Below are 16,504 nucleotides of genomic sequence, written 5' to 3'. Positions count from 1 at the left end.
CCCCTAAGGCAGAAACTTATTTTTTTTTTTGTCTGCTGAAAGCAAAATTTTAGAATAATTCTAATAATTATTTAGAGTAATTATGACTATAGAACAGTATGCATAACACTGGTTTCACATATTGTGCTTCATATGATTTACCATGTATTACATGTAAGCCCATCCATAGATAAGTTGACTTTCATATTTTTTTTTATTAAAATACCATGAAAAATGTATTACCCACAGATAAGTTAAACTCTCAAAATGTTGGTATGTTTTAATGTTCACAATTGATTTATATGCCATTTGTCCATATTTTATGGTATTTTGGTGAAAAATTCAAGGGCTGACTTATCTATGAATGACTTACAGCCAAGTATATATGGGACATAGGTAAGTACCAGAATTATTATGTATACTCGTACATAAACTCAATCCAATCTTTTGGGTGTATTTTGGCACCTATAATTGTAGACTTCTCTGTGAGTATATACAGTATGTTTAGTATATAATCTTATCACAGTCCACAGTCTAATACATGTTTTTTGAGCAAATCTATTTCTATTTTAAAGTGTCAAAACTGAACAGTTGGACTTTTTTAAAAAAAACTATGTCATACCTGAGTTTACTACTTGAACATATGATGATTCTGTGATTCCACCATATTCCTTACTGCTTCCATATGACGACCGACAAATGTAATATTATGCAAAGAAAATAACTCTAGCATTGCTTAATTTGCATAATTTATATAGATCATAGAATTCAACTTCTGCACTGCAGAATGTGAACTATCTGGGTGTTGGATTCTTACAACATGCATCTTGTAAGTTATAAATTAACCTTTCCATTCATCTTATAAGTTACGCATTAGCCTGGGGCCCCCCCAGGTGAATTGGACTGATTCTCATAATCTCCTCAGAAACCAACACATTTGGATGGCACCGATTTGTAGTTTGTATTATTTATATGACAGGCCAATGCATGTAATCTCTTTATGTACATGTGTGGGAAATAATATGTAGATGGACAAATATTGTGACTGTGTGTGTGTGTGTGTGTGTGTGTGTGTGTGTGTGTGTGTGTGTGTCCCTTGGCTCCTGGTGACTGCCTGGACAAATTCAGATTCCTTGGTATGATTTGGAACGGATTTGCCATTGCTTTCTTCCCAGGGCTGAGGGAGAGGTCAGCTGTCTTTGTGCCTAAGGCAGGAGTAGTTCCTGGTTTCTAGCCTGATGCCTTTAATCATTACACCAAACTGGTTCTCCATCCTTCATTGGTATAATATAATATCAGTGCAGCAATCCTGTAATCCTTCAAGTCCCCATGCCATTATCCATCAAATTCTCTGGCTTTTGCAGAGAGAACATTTGAGTCAATTGAACTGCAATAAGGTTCACTGAAATGCATTTTATGGCTTAACTGTCAGCAAGTGCAGCTGGTGTTTTGATTAATGTCACAGAAAGCAATGCACCAAATAGAGCAATTGCTTATTCTCCAATAGTTTATACATAAAAATTGGGAGATGCTCATGATACTGTAGTTCCATGCTATGGATCACAATCACCACTCCCTTCACTATTATACCTTATATTGGTGAGGGCTTTTGGTAGTTTGCTGTTTGCTCCATGTATTCCTGTCCCCCAGCCAAGAAACAAGATTATTTTTATTAAAGACAACCATTTCAACAGAATTCAGCAGCTTCAGTCTATCAAATGGCAGACAATAGGCCCTCCAATTTGTTGTAAAAGTCATATTTGCATGGAATTGAGTAATTGTTGTGATCCATTCCATTGCAAAGCATCAGGCTGGGAAGCCTGAGAACTGCATGGTGCTTAAGTGTTTGTCCACATGCATTTTGTGCTAGAGAAAATGCATAAGACACACAAAGAGAAGCAGAGACTGAACTTCACAAAGATTAGAGGATAATCTCTGAGGAACAATATTTTGGGTATAACTACACCAAGCTAAAATGTATTTCCTCCAGCATCAAGCAAAGTAAAAAGATTTCATGATCAAAATAAAAATTAAATTATGGTATAAAATATTTAATTATAGACATTAAATAATTAAAGTCTACAGCATGTTTTTAAAAAGAGCTCTAACTTTTCTGCTCCACCACAATTCTGTCTAAATATTCCCAGAATCCTTTATTCTGTAATTGGCAAAATTACAAAAATAAAAACATTCCCATTGGCACTAAATAGCAATTACATCAGACAGAGACAAATTAGAAAACAGGATCGGAGAACAAGCCTGAATTCCTATCCACATAAGGTCAGAACTGCAATGATCAGAATCAAAGCCTTGTTGAGAAAGAAAGGTTAACTCCCACAGCACAGCAAATGAGATATGTAAGTAGCAGTAGCTGTTCAGCCATTCATTCACTTCTTTGTGACCCAAGGGACATCATTTTGCCAGAAATGCCTGTCAGTAACTGCTTCTCTGAGCTCTTGCAAGCTCCTGCTTGCGACAGTTCTACTATTGTATAAAGTCTGAAAGTTCTGTTCATTATAAAATCAAAAGAATTTGTCATATTGACAAGACATTCTACATGGAGAATATTCATGGTTGGGAATGAGAACAATACTTCCCCCTCCTCTCAAGTTTAGGAATCTCTTTGAGTCTTGTCATTCTGTACATGTTTTCCTTTTGGCAGTTTACATTAAAAAATTAAGGATAATGCAGGCAGTTTTACTCTCACTTTTGTTGGTGACAATCTGTTGTGTAAATCCCATTATCACAAGATTTCCATGTTCCCACTTTAATCAGTAACTTAACAAAGAACAAATTATTCAGCACATTACTGAGGGTTCCCAGATGGAAACTGCATCCCCAAGGAAAGATGGCTGCAGAAAATACAGGTGGAAAAGGGAGACCTGCTGAGACTGTGTTGTGTGAAGCGCTACTTCATGAATTTAAATATGTTTGTGTGTGTTGTGAATGCATGTGAGTAAGGAGACCTGCCAGAACAACAATTCGTTTGCATTAGCCACAATGCTTTTTACATCTGTGCTAGGATTTGCTGATTTTGAAAATATCAGTGGAGCACAACCCAGATCACTGTATGCCTTCTGTCTCACCTTGAAATCCTCCCCTATTTCTGCTACCTTTTGAAGCAGTATAACAACAAGAGCTTATCAGCAGTCAGCAATTTCTGAATCAATTACAGGTAGTCTTCATTTAGCAACTTCAATTGGGATCAGCACGTTGGTCCTTAAAGTAATTGCTAAGTTAAACATCATAATTTTTCAATTTTAGTTCACTTTCCTTGTATTAAATACCTGCAAAAGCCGTAAATGCAAGGATTGATCACAAAGCTACTTTTCCTTCACCATTGTAACTGTGAATGGTAGACAAATGAGGACTACCTGTGTGAAGATGAGAATAATACAGACCTTATATGTAGATTAGATTAAATACCTACAGTGAGGGACTAATATAAACACCCCCAAATATAGACAAAAGGTCTTTGAGTTTTTAAAATTATGTATGTTGCTTTTGTGGAATTTGAATAAAAGTTTTATGTGCTTACATAAAACTTTCAAACAGAAAGCAGATGGTTTAACTCTAGGATTGGATCATAATGGAGTGCAAATATGAATTGAGTGTAACCCTGAGGTTTCTGAAGGAGCAGGAGCTTTTTTCTTTCTTTCTTTCTTTCTTTTTGTGATAATGAAGTCTGGTCTCTTTAGGTGGGCAGAAAGTATCCTTTGCAGGATCTGTTGAGGAAGTGCCTACTGGATCAGAGAAGTCAGAAGAGGGTGATGTCCCAGAAGAGGAGAAAAATGTAAAACAGGAAGAGGGAGAGGGAGATCCGCCATTAACAGGTAATGGAGCTGGGCCTTGGATTGCAATGCTTGCTAAATAGCACAATGTTAGGCCTTCTCTTTTTTCCCCCAAACAATTTGTTGCACTTTTTCTTTTGCAAAGGACCTGATTGCATTTTTATCTCTTATGAAGGGGTTCTCTGTTATTTCCATTTTTGCTTGATGGAAGGATAAGTAACTCAGTTCTTTGTTTTTATGGGTCATGAAGCCAAGAAGACTGAGAAACAGGTGCAGCTTTAAGACCATGTCTGCTCATAAGGAAAGAGGCTTTTCTAAAGACTTATAGATGCAAAATCCCTAATCATTCTCTGAGGCCAAGGTTGTGACTCTATTGCATGGGTGTCAAACTCACGACGTCATGTTGTCATCACATGATGTATTGCGACTTTTCTCCTCTTAGCTAAACCATGGGTGGGCATGGCCAACCTATGATGCATCCGGCCCTCGGGCCGCGAGTTTGACACCCCTGCTGTTTAGAGTTTGACACTCTAAAGAGCACATATATATACCTTTAATACAATTAATATGGAATTTTCCTTCTAACAGAAAAATTGATTTAATTATTTGGCTGTCTGGAACTCTTTCTTTTTCAAATTTTTTCTCTTTATTAATGCAACCTCTTTTTGTCATAAGGTAGTCTAGGAAATACAACTTATATTAGTCTGGGTGGGAATTTGGAAAAAAAAAAGAGAAATCTGATCTTGGTTGGAATTATGTATGATAATGATTTCATCCCTCTCAGTCTGGATTCTATGAACTAGCTTCTTCACCTTTCCAATTTATTTTTATGCTGTGATTCTCAAATAAACATCCTGGATTTTTTTTTTTTTAAAAAAAGAACATTTTCACACTTTCACAAAACTTGATTCCCAAAATTCACAAACCACCTTTACATTGATTTGAAATAATCATTTTAAAGCAGATTTTGCCTGTCCCTGATCTTTCTTCCCTTTCCTTCATAGATCATGACATGGAACAGAGTCAGTCTGACTGGAAAGAGAGACCTCCCTGTGCTGTTAAACTGGAAAACCGTTCTTCTCCACCCCCAATCCACACCACAACCTAGCATTGGAAGTGAAGGATAGTTTTGGGAGATATCCTGTTGATGGCAATCTCTCATTTTTCACAAGACCAATTGGATTACTTCCTTTAACAACTATTTTCCCTCTTATTCTCTTTTCTGTTCTGAATTTGTATCTTATTTGGCAGTGTTTGGTTATGTTCAGTGAATTATTCAATAGAAGGGGTGAAGGGAAGGAAGGTGAATATAAAGCTGCCTAGAAATAAACCTTCATGTTCAAAGGCAAGATACAGTATCTCTGATGGCTTGTTGTTCTGGACATGTGGCAGGATGGCTATTTTTATTGTGCCTTGCCAGTAGATTTCACTGCAAGGGGAGGAAGGAGGCCATCTCCACACTCATTGTTTGACCTTCAACCCTTAACTAGATGCTCATTTGGTTGGATCTAGCATGATCATTCTTGGGTTTGTTTTTTTTTTAATGTTTCTGCTTACCCATCCAGACCTGATAATTATATGACCATGGTTTGCAATATTAATAATTATCTAAGGAAATCAGATTGTTGAAGTGCTTCCAGACAAATAGAGCCTTGTTCTAGTAATAAAAAAGTATTATATAACTATGTTATTTTTCATTATTAAAAAATGGAAACTATTGTGTGTTGGTGGGAGGGAGAAACAGAAGAGATATTTATGCAGTAACTGGAAGCAATGTCCTATGTAAACCATGTAAAATTTCATCAAAGAGGTTGATTGCACAATAAATTCCTTGTCTGGCAGCACTTCTTCTCTGAAGATATTGCCATTTGATTTCTAAAAACAAAATGTGATTTCAGCAACTAGAATTTTTAGCTGGGTTCAGCTGAATTAGCTAAACAAAGATCTTTTACTCTATCTCCCACATCCATTGTTCTATTCAATGCTCAGAAAGCCATAATTCAAGATCCAATCACGAATCATGAATAGTTGAATCTTCCTTCTTCCTTCCTTCTTTCCTTTCTCCCACACCTTTCTCCCTGTGTATTGGGCAATGCCATTCCATGTTTCTCTGCTCTATTAAAGCTTTGTAAATAAATACCGTATTTAAAGAGTATTTTATGGAGGGAAGCACCAACAACAAAAGTTTAAACCAGTTCTTCCTTAGTGCATTAGCCAGGATCTTCAGAAGGAAAAGTTTCACAGTTTTGCGGAGTTGACTTTCTGCAGACAATCACTATATACATAAACCAAAGTTCATTGGCAGTAGGAATGTTAAAAAATTAGGACAAATTTGGGAGGGTGGAAAGGATGGATCCGTTATGATTCCTCCAATGTTTATCTCTAGGAAAACCTTAGTTTTGACGTCCAAAAACAACCCAAGCAAACCAGTAATCAAATATTCAAGACTGCGTTTTGAAGAAATCAAGAAATCAGCAAATGTTTGCTTACTTATATGTTCATTTATGTATTACTTCAACTTCTATACTGCTTCAATCTTCATGACTTTAATCTGCAGTTAGTAGAGCTATTACAGTCTACCTCTCCTCTTTGTAGGACATTTTTGAATAGTTTAAGATCTATTTCTTTTGTTGTTGTTGCTGTTGTTGATCAGTCGCTAAGTCATGTCCAACTCTTTGTGACCACATGGACCCCAGTATGCAAGAACCCCATCCTCCACTATCTCCCTGAGCCTATTCAAACTCATGCCTACTGTGTCAGTGACACTATCTAACTATCTCATCCTCTGCTATCCCCTTCTCCTTTTGCTTTCCATTTTTCCCAATAGTCCTTTCAATGAGTCCTCGATTCTCATTAGGTGGCCAAAGTATTTGCACTTCAGCTTCAGTATCTGTCCTTTCACACAATAGTCAGGACTGGTTTCTTTTAGGATTGACTGATTTGATCTCCTTGGGATCTAAGGGATTCTCAAGAGTCTTCCCCCATACCACACTTTGAAAGCATCAATTCTTCAGTGCTCAGCCTTCCTTATGCTACAAATCTCACAGCCATACATTGCAACTTGGAAAACCATAATTTGACTATACAGACCTTTGTTAGCAAGGTGATGTCTCTGCTTTTTAATATGCTATCTAGGTTTGCCATAACATTCTTCTCAAGGAGTAAGCATCTTTTAATTTCATGGTTGCAGTTGCTCTCTGAAGTGATTTTGAAACCCAAGAAAATAAAACCTATCACTCCTTCTATTTGCCAGGAAGTGAGGGGACATGTTGCCATAATCTTAGTTTTTTGTAATGTTACGTTTCAAGCCAACTTTTGCATTCTCCTCTTTCAAATTCACCAAGAGGCTCTTTAGTTCTTCTTCACTTTCTGCCATTAAAGTAGTATAGCTGAGGTTGTTGGTATTTTCCCCAGCATGCTTCTGATTCATCAAGCCCAGTATTTTGCATGAGGTACTTTGCATATAAGTTAAATGGTGATAATATACAGCCTTGTTGTACCCTTTTGTCCATTTTGGAACCAATTAGTTGTTCCATGTCTGATTCTAACTGTTGCTTCTTGTTTGTTGTGATCTTGTTTGTTGCTTTCTCCATAATCCAGTGAATATTGGCAATTTGATCTCTAGTTCCTCAGCCTTTTCGAAACCCAACTTGTACTTCTGATAGTTCTCAGTTCACATATTGCTGAAGCCTAGCTTGTAAGATTTTGAGCATGACCTTGCTAGTGTGGGAAATGAGTGCAATTGAACAGTGCAATTGAACATTCTTTGGCATTGCCCTTCTTTGGGATTGGAATGTAAATTGACCTTTTCCAATTTTGTGGCCATTGATGAGTTTTCAAAATTTACTGACATATTGAGTACTGCACTTTAACAGCATTGTTTTTTAGATTTTTAAATAGCTCTGCTGGAATGCCATCAACTCTGCTAGCTTTGTTATTGGTAAGATACAGTTCAGTGCCCTCCAAATGTGCTGTATAATTTCCTGCAGTCAATATCTATATGGGACATCAAATCAGAAATGTTAATGAAGCTATGAGATATGTCTATAGATCTCAGGGAAGTGGAACAGGTTCTCTGTAATACTAGCACTGACCTTTGTGCATCTCCCTCATGAAAGCAGTCAGAAAGGTGATGGTAGGCTAAGTTAGAGCTTTGGTGAATATTTCTTTGGGAGAGAGGAAGATATTACTTGCCTTGAAGGAAGCAACAGTGCACCCAGTGATGGGTTCCTCCTGGTTTACCCGGTTCGGCTGAGCCAGTAGCGGTGACGATATGATGTCATCGAACTGGTTCTGCGCCCCCTGCCCCCCCTCCCACCCCCCCGGATTATTCTTACCTTTTATTTGGCCCCACCCCCAATCTATTGCTGCCTCCTGAGTCCCAGCTGATGGCTAGAAGGACAAAACTGTTTAAACTCTTGCCGCAGGGCTTCAAAGGGCCGCCCTATAGCTGATCAGTATATCAGTATCAAATGAGTAGACCGGTGCCTGCAAAAATAAATGGGCAGACCCAGTGGTGGGATTCTACTTCGGTAGAACCGGTTGTTAAGTTGTTAAGTAGTTAAGTAGTTAAGCAGTTCGGAGAAAATCCCCTTTTGTTTTTTTCCACTTTACTGGGTTAATCCTGTAAGGATTAATTACAACATTTGGTGTTGTTTCCTAGCCTAATCTTTATTACAGAAACTGCTTCTGCAGCAGTATGCCTAGACTTACTGTCACTTCTGGTTCCAAAGGCTATTTTTTTGCTTGACTTTCTTAAAGGGGAAGGGTTGTTTTAAGCTTTTTACACCACTGTTGGGAAGAAATACTTCCTTGTTGGAATTCTTCCAGCCAGGGTGCAATCATCAGCACTTTGAAGAAATAATTGAATCCTTTTGTGCATATGGACTACTCAGAGGGCTGAAAAAGTTATTTTTGACTGGTCCTCGCACTTTTGACCAGTCCTCAAACTCACGACTGTCCTCACATTTTACGTTTTTCGCCCTACCTTGTCACCATGGTGAAGAGAAGCAGTTGTGAAATGAGTGACATGGTTGTTAAGAATGCTGCATGGGCATAAATGTGAGGATGTTCATAAGTGTGAGGACCAGTCAAAAGTGCGAGGACCTGTCAGAAATGACTTTTTTCAGCCCTCTGAGTAGTCCCTTTACACATAGCCATGGCCACCCGGTCACATGACCAGCTAGCCACGCCAACCCAGTCACATGACCTCCAAGCCACGCCCACAAAATAAGCCATGCCCACAGAACCGATAGTAAAAAAAAAATAGAACCCACCTGAGTGCACCCATCCTTAAGAAGCAATCCTTTTATTTCAAAGGTTTTTTTTTTCAAGAGGCAACTAGACCTTTCTTATTTTTCTTTGCAAATGGATGTGGAGCTTTCTTGGAACTGTTGAAAGGTCTGTGTTGTAGTTTCTTAGGACTGCTGAAAGGACTATGTTGGCTCCACACCTATTTGCACTACTCAGGTGACCCTGAGAACACAAATAAATCTCCCAATGGTCTCAATGACTCTCTAAAAGAGTGCAAATGGCCAGCTGTCTGCAAGGAATATAAATCCTTTTATTCCCCAACATTCAGTCAGAGCTGAAGAAGCTTCTTGGATGAGAAGTGAAACATCTTAAAAGAAAAACAAGAAAGTCCAGTTGCCTCTTGAAAAAAAGCACCTTTTGGGGCAACCATGACTAAGAATCTCCATAGACTCAGCTTTATGGGGTAATTAACATGCTGCCTCCAATTTTCTCTTTCTTGGAAAGATGATTGTGAAGGTGATGAACCAGTAGTTACAGAGAGCTATGGATGAAACAGATTATTTGGATGCTTTTAATTAGGATTCAGGCTGGGGTGAAGATTGTTGTGGATCGCCTTTGTGGGACTGTAAACACTAGTGCCACTTTCCTTGGCTAACCTCCATGAATCTTGATACCATCAACTATGGTATACTGCTGAACTGAGAATTTGAGAATTGAAAATTGGTAGCCTTCAGGTTTTAGAGTAAGCCCATCTTTGACTCAAAATGGGACTTTGCACACCTATAAGGAATAGGCAAATAACCTGAAAGTATTTCTGAACTTCTGCTGGAAATGAAGATGAAAGTAATGGTCAGGTTCAACTTATGCTCCACTTGTGTCACTCGTGTGCTTGTCACTTCACATCGTCATTGCAGTCCCTCTTCTCTGGAAAACTTAGCTCTAGAAAGAGGGAAAGGTCCACTGTCTGTTAGAATTTTAGGGAGCTACTAAAATCTGGCTCTTCCAGAGGGTTTGGGGTATGAGAGTATTATTCTAAGATTGAGAAGGAAGCACCAGAAAGATAGATGGGAAAAGTTATAATTGTGATACTTATATACAATTGATTTTGTGGTGGTTTGATTATTAAGTATTATTTTATTATTTTTAAACTAAATTAACTTTAAGAATTTGCTACCCTTCAGTGTCTGGATTGAAGCACATAAAAGCCTAATAAATAATTTAAATAAATGTAGGTTGCTTCCACCCTTTTCTAACTATATGTTTTGTGATATATATTTCTAATCTTATATATTTCCAACTCTTTATTTCCCTCAATCATGTCTAGTGTGTTTGAAAATTAGGTTTCATAGCTTTTCTTGCATGAATGGATCAAAATTATGAGTAGGTGACTGTTTTCAGTCTATTAAATGTGTACAAATGATTTCCTAAAACAGAAAAAGTCATAGATGAAAATTCATATTTTCAGAATTCTTGAAGCAAAACATTGCACTGTATTTAACCAAACCAATTGCTTATTTGATTTGTACCACACCAACTAAGCTATGAAACATTTATTCACATTTCTTTAAACTAACATCCTTGTTTCCTTCCACTCAAGTTACTGATTTTGTAGGACTGTGGGCTTATACAAAATTTGGGAATTCTCTATCTAATCATCCTCGTCACTCCTTGACTCTCCCCTCAGTTCACAGGAAAAATCTGATCTCTTCAGAGAGGTATCTTTGTGTAACTACAGAACTGTCGTCTTAAAGCCAGGTCCCAGATGGGACCATGTCTACAGCAAGAAACATTCTTGTTGCCAGAAAACAACTTACAACCAGCCAATTGGCCTTCTACAAGGAAATAAGTAAAACCAGCTGGCTCTTGGCACCCTCCCCATTTGAGGATACAATACAATGGCTGTTTTCAGGCATTCTCACTGCTTCAGCCGTTTTTCTTAACCAAGCCCTTTCTATCCAGGAGAGCTGTGCACCTCATTGTGGCTCATCCTCAAGTAGTCTGTTGTGCGATAGGATACAATGGCAAGATTTTGAGGATAGAATGTTATCCAGATGTTGGAATTTCATCAACACCATGATGATTACACTATTAGAGCCCAAGATCGATCCAATTTCTACTGACCATGTTCAGTTGCATTATATATGCTCCTTCCCCCATTCCAGTTGTTGAGCATTATCCTCTAAGGCCATTTTGTGTTGCTGGGCTAGGAAGATACGTGGCTCCTACATGTCATTGCCCACATGTTTCTAGGTTGGAGTTTAATCAGAGGCCTTACAGGTAATCCTTGATTTACGACCATGATTGACCCCAGAATTTATGTTGCTCGGTGAGAAATTTGTTAAGTGAGTTTTGCCCTATTTTAAGACTTTTCTTGCCACATATGTTAAGTGAATCACTGCAGTTGTTAAATTAATACACAGTTGTAAAGTGAATCTGGCTCCCCCATTGGCTTTGCTTTCAGACATTCACAAAAAACAATCACACGACCCTGGGATACTGGAGTCATTATAAATATGAACCAGTTGTTAAGCATCTGAATGTAAATCACATGACCATGGAAATGCTGCAAAGGTTGTGTGAAAAATGGACATAAGTCACTTTTTAGGGCCATTGTAACTTTGAACAGTCACTAAATGAACCGTAAGTCAAGAACTACCTGTATTAACTTCTATTTGCTATTCTTCAAAAATGATTGATGCTAGACCTCTTTAAAAGTCACGTTCACCATTTGTGAGAGAGTTCTACAGAAAGCACTAACCTTCTCTTTTTAAAATAAAAGATCTTTTTAAAAAATAGGCCTGGAGGAAGAGCAACGGCAAGATGAATACTGAAAGTAAGACTACCATGAAAATCATTCTCTATCATTGCTTGCATTACACACATTGCAGTAACAGCAGTGCACATTCCTCTGAAATGCTAGACCTCACTTTTATGAGGGGACAGCAATGAGATCATCATAATATCAACAGCAACATCATCATGAAGATTTCTCTTCACACTGTTCCTGTTGAGTGCACTGTAATAGGAGCAGTGGTCAACAGCCATCTGTAAAAAGAACCCAGCACCTGAAGATGAGATAAAAGCATGATTGAATGGTTTATTATTGCCTCCTCCCTGCAGTATGAAATGATGCCTATCACTGTCGTTGATCAGTTACTTCTAGTATCTTCTTATATGATTGTTGCTCAATATAGTTGCCTGTGTGATTTAACTGGACTGCTGGAATAAACATCATCCCTCTTGTTGTTAATTCCCAGAATTCTTCATTATCCCACTCAAAAACAACAGCTCTTCTCCCTCCATAATGAAGCAGCACAGTACTTGAGGGAAAATATTTGCTTAACCATGGTAGAGGTAAAACTAAAAGCAAACAAATCAAAAATAACTTTGGGAGGTAGGAAGCAGTTGTATATGTTTATTTTCCAGTAACACCTCCAGCAGAAATGAAGGACAGAAACCCTATTGCTGATGGCTCTACACATAAAGAGCCTCTTTCTTAAGGAAAACTAACAGACATAACCAAAAGGTTTTTGACAAATGGTGAATATTATTGCCTCTATTCCACAGAAATAATATACAGCTTTAAAACTTTCCTGATGGTATATTTGATACACATTTAATAATGCTTTATTGTTTAAACCAGAGAGAGACTGAATAAAGAGAAAAACATTTAAATTAACAAAACTGCAGTTCAGTTCACAGCTATTAAATATAACTGCAAACTGTCAGCATCTAAAGAATGATTGACACATGTTACCACATTAAATAGAACAAATACTGGGAATTCCAAAACTTGATATAAAAATCAAATATATAAATGGTCATTCACAAAAGGTGCAAAGAAACTCAGCAATCATGGAACAGGAAGAGATGCATTTTTATTGTTAACTGATCAAAGAGCAGAAAACAGAATAGGAATAAACTGACAATTTTCAAATTGGAAAGTCAAAGTATGAAAATATGAATGAGTACCGAAGTAGGCAAATTTGTTAATGAATCCATACTGTTCAAGATAGTAAAGTCAAAACAATGTAAAAGACCTTGAAGAGGTTCTTCCCAAACTTGGTATTTTTGGAGGGAGAAAAGGGTGCCTTCAAACTGGTGTTGACACATGATGACTCACCTTGGACAAGTCCCTGTAGTTTTCTTGGCACAATTTCAGAATTGGTTTCTCATTATCTGCCTCCTAGACAGGAGAGTGACTGGCCCAAAGTCACCAGGCACCTTCATGCCTAAGGCAGGATGAGAATTCATGGTCTCTTTAAGTTTCTATCCTGATCCCTTATACCACTATACCCACTATATCAATCTGGACACCAAAATATCAAAAACAATTCTATATAATCAAATTCAATTTTTAAAAAACCCTGCACACAGAAATTCTTGGGATCAGAGCTGGCAATGAATAAGGAACATAATTCCAATGAAAGTGTTTATGAAAATGGTTTCCTTTGGTTATAATTTTGTACTTGGAATCATTAGAAACTGCACCATGTACAAACATCAAATATACACCGGTGAGCCACCAGTATGATGCAACTACAAAAACAATCAAATTTGCATATCACTGGCTCTACTGTAATCACTCCTCTCTGTTGGGCATATTAGTATTGATGTAGTAGCTAAGATGCTGACTTAAAAACTAGAATACTGTTATTCCAGGGATCCTTTGGCCAGTCCTTCTCAAACCTGCCTACTGGGCTGTTATTAAGGAAAATATGGACAAGAGGATTCGGTGTCTGCTGCCTTGAGTTATATACTGTATAAAAAAGATGGGAGAACAATAATATTCATCTTGCATAATGAATCTAGTTCTGGGAACATATTTTAACTGGAAGATTTTGGAACAGGTTCAGAGAATGGCAACAAAGATGAACAGGTGAAACAGAATTCTTAAGATCTCCATAAGATCTGAGAGTGAAGAGGCTAAATTTGAGAAACAACAGAGAGGTCGCCATATCATTCTTTAAAACTCTTGACAGAAATAAAGCAAAGATCTTTCCTCTCTCTCTTTTAAGAATGGAAGGCATTGAAAAACCTTAACGAAGTTAAGGGCTCCACTCCGATCCAGTTTTCTGGGCATCGCTACAGCAATGGCTTGCCACTGTTTCCAGGATTTCTTCTCATTTTCTATGACTAACCCAGGGGTCTGCAACCTTAAACACTCAAAGAGCCATTTGGACCAGTTTTCCACAGAAAAAAAAAAACAAACACCAGGAGCCACAAAACGCTTCCTGTGCCTGACTATTTCTTGAGTGGCCACAAAACAAGCATATGTAGTTGAATTAAATGTTCTGTTTTCTTCAGAAACATTTCTTTTCTTGGATTTATCCATGGTTGGTCTACCGGGAGTTGAAAAGCTCAATAAATCGTGTGCTGGCAGGTGTCGCACATTGGCTGTTGTGACACATATTTTGAGTGACAGGGAGCCGCAGCAAAGAGGTGAACGAGCCACATGTGGCTCCAGAGCCGCAGGTTGCTGACCCCTGGGCTAACCTATGGCTCTGGGATTCTTCTTCTGAGATCTTTCATTCAAATGTCTATGGAGATTCTCAGTCATCCAGGTCATGATTATCCCAAAGGTGCTTTTTTTTCAAGAGGCAATTGGACTTTCTGGTTTTCTTTGAAGACGTTTGGCTTCTCATCCAAGAAGTTTCTAAGCTTCTTGGATGAGAAGGGAAACGTCTTCAAAGAAAAACCAGAAAGTCCAATTGCCTCTTGAAAGAAAAAAAAAAGCACTTTCATGGGACTTTCATCCAAATACTAACGAGCCCAGAGCAGGTGAATCAAGTGCTGCCATCTGCTGAGATTGGACACGGACGAAAAACTTGGGGTCGGTTACAAAAGGGGACAAGCCACAATCATAGAAGCAACAACCGGCGTCCTTCGAGGTGATTTACTGTTTGCTAACTCAAAAGTGGAATGAAGCGACCTTAAAACACGGCCTATAAGCAAAAAATAAATAAATAAATTCAAACCACGCGCCCACTGTGCTTGCAGGCAAATGGTCCCAGAATTCAACCTTTCCGGGAAAAGTTCCAGACAGGAGCAGCCAATGGTCCCTCTTGCGTTTATTTTTCTTTTCTTCGGTTAGTGTTGTTCTGCTTTGAGCCAATAGCAAGCCATTGCTGTCCATCAATCAATCGGTGCTCTTGCATTCGAGAAATCTTGCTCTTAATCACCAGCCCCCCCCCCCACACACACACCTTATTTACACCTCTTTATTTACATCCTTCCCCCCCCCTCCCTTTCTGCAGAACCGAGCACGCTGCTTCGCGCTCCGCAATAGCTCATTCCTCTTTTTAACCAATCAAATCGACTTACTCTCGGCCAATGGGCGTGACTCCCTCTTCCCATCGCCTTAGCCAGTAGAAATGCCCTTCTGTCTTCCATGCCCCGCCCCCCCAAGGCAGCCCATTTTAGAATGTTTGACTCCGCCCCACCGTTTTGTTTCTCTTTCGAAGTAATCGAAACTGGGGGAGGGGGGGGGTCTCTTCCGGCTTATGCTTGGTCACATTTAACCATGTGACCGGAAATAGTGTGCGACTCAAATTGGGGTGACTTCCGCCTTTTTTCACTTGATTCCTCTTGTCGGTGAGGAATTGAGGGAGCGACTGACCAGGTAAAAATCCTTATATGGAGGTTGCAGCGGCGAAAAGCGTGCCTTGCAGGCACTCTTAAATCTCATGGATTAATACTTTAATATTTCTCTGTCTTTAATAATAAAAAGCATGTGTTTTATGTGGTGTCGCCCGATACGTTGTTCAGAATAAATAATTCAACATTTATTAATGAATTAAGGTTTAAAACAGCCCTATGAGAAGGTGTTTTTTTTTATCAGGGCAACCTGGTCTACCCCAAATAAGGGACCGAGCATATTGCTGCTGCTTAAATGTGAATATATAAATATAAATGAACATAAATTTAACACAGTCCTATGAGAAGCATTAACGTTTTCCTTGAATTGCAGATTTGGGGTTTCAGTGTTCACGCGGGCGGACCAGAATCTGCGGTAATTTTCCGTAGGCTTAGTGGATTATAATAGAACCTTTTTAAGCTTTACGGTATCTTGTTATTGCCATGTTACGGAAGGTGAGAGATTGAAACAACCGTTTTAAGGGATTGATCCATCTGATGTGACATAAATCAACAGTTCACAATCTGTATTGTCTTTTGAACAGCATTAAAAACTCTGCGGTAAAACATGTAAAAGGGTAGTAGATTGGGAAGACTGCCAATCATCATCTATGGATATGTAATCTCTTTGATTTATAACCCACCTTTTCCTCCCCAGAGTTTTAACGAAGTGTGCATGATTGTTGCTCCTCCCATTTCTTCCACCCCCAACAATCCTGTGAGGTAGGTTGTGCTGAGAGAGAGTGATTAGAATCCACTGCATGATATGCTTGCAGAGTCATGTTCTGTTGGTGGGCAGATGTTCCAATAAAGGAGAATATTTGTAGCTCAGGGTTAAAATGAGG

At 38.5% G+C, this 16,504-nt stretch overlaps 2 protein-coding genes across 7 annotated transcripts in view; both read left to right on the top strand.

Annotated features, from left to right (window-relative positions):
• Positions 1–12,273, top strand: part of PPP1R1B (protein phosphatase 1 regulatory inhibitor subunit 1B) — an 85,543-nt gene extending 73,270 nt beyond the window's left edge. For all 5 annotated transcript variants that reach the window (XM_034415846.3, XM_034415845.3, XM_034415847.3 and 2 more), the window contains 2 exons: positions 3,678–3,812; positions 4,775–12,273. In XM_034415846.3, coding sequence (XP_034271737.1) covers positions 3,678–3,812; positions 4,775–4,878 — 239 coding nt within the window. In that variant the 3' untranslated portion in view covers positions 4,879–12,273. The remainder of the gene's footprint in view (positions 1–3,677; positions 3,813–4,774) is intronic.
• A 3,165-nt stretch (positions 12,274–15,438) lies between these two features.
• STARD3 (StAR related lipid transfer domain containing 3) overlaps positions 15,439–16,504 on the top strand; it is a 34,040-nt gene continuing 32,974 nt past the window's right edge. For both annotated transcript variants that reach the window (XR_004591132.2, XM_034415840.2), the window contains exon 1: positions 15,439–15,645. The gene's annotated coding sequence lies outside the window, so the exon portion shown is untranslated. The remainder of the gene's footprint in view (positions 15,646–16,504) is intronic.

The sequence above is a fragment of the Pantherophis guttatus genome, chromosome 4 (assembly GCF_059756535.1).
Source record: "Pantherophis guttatus breed Tessera chromosome 4, ASM5975653v1, whole genome shotgun sequence".
NCBI classification, from domain to species: Eukaryota; Metazoa; Chordata; class Lepidosauria; order Squamata; family Colubridae; genus Pantherophis; species Pantherophis guttatus.
The sequence above is the reverse complement of the archived record's forward strand: the minus strand, read 5'-3'. Positions and strand labels throughout refer to the sequence as shown.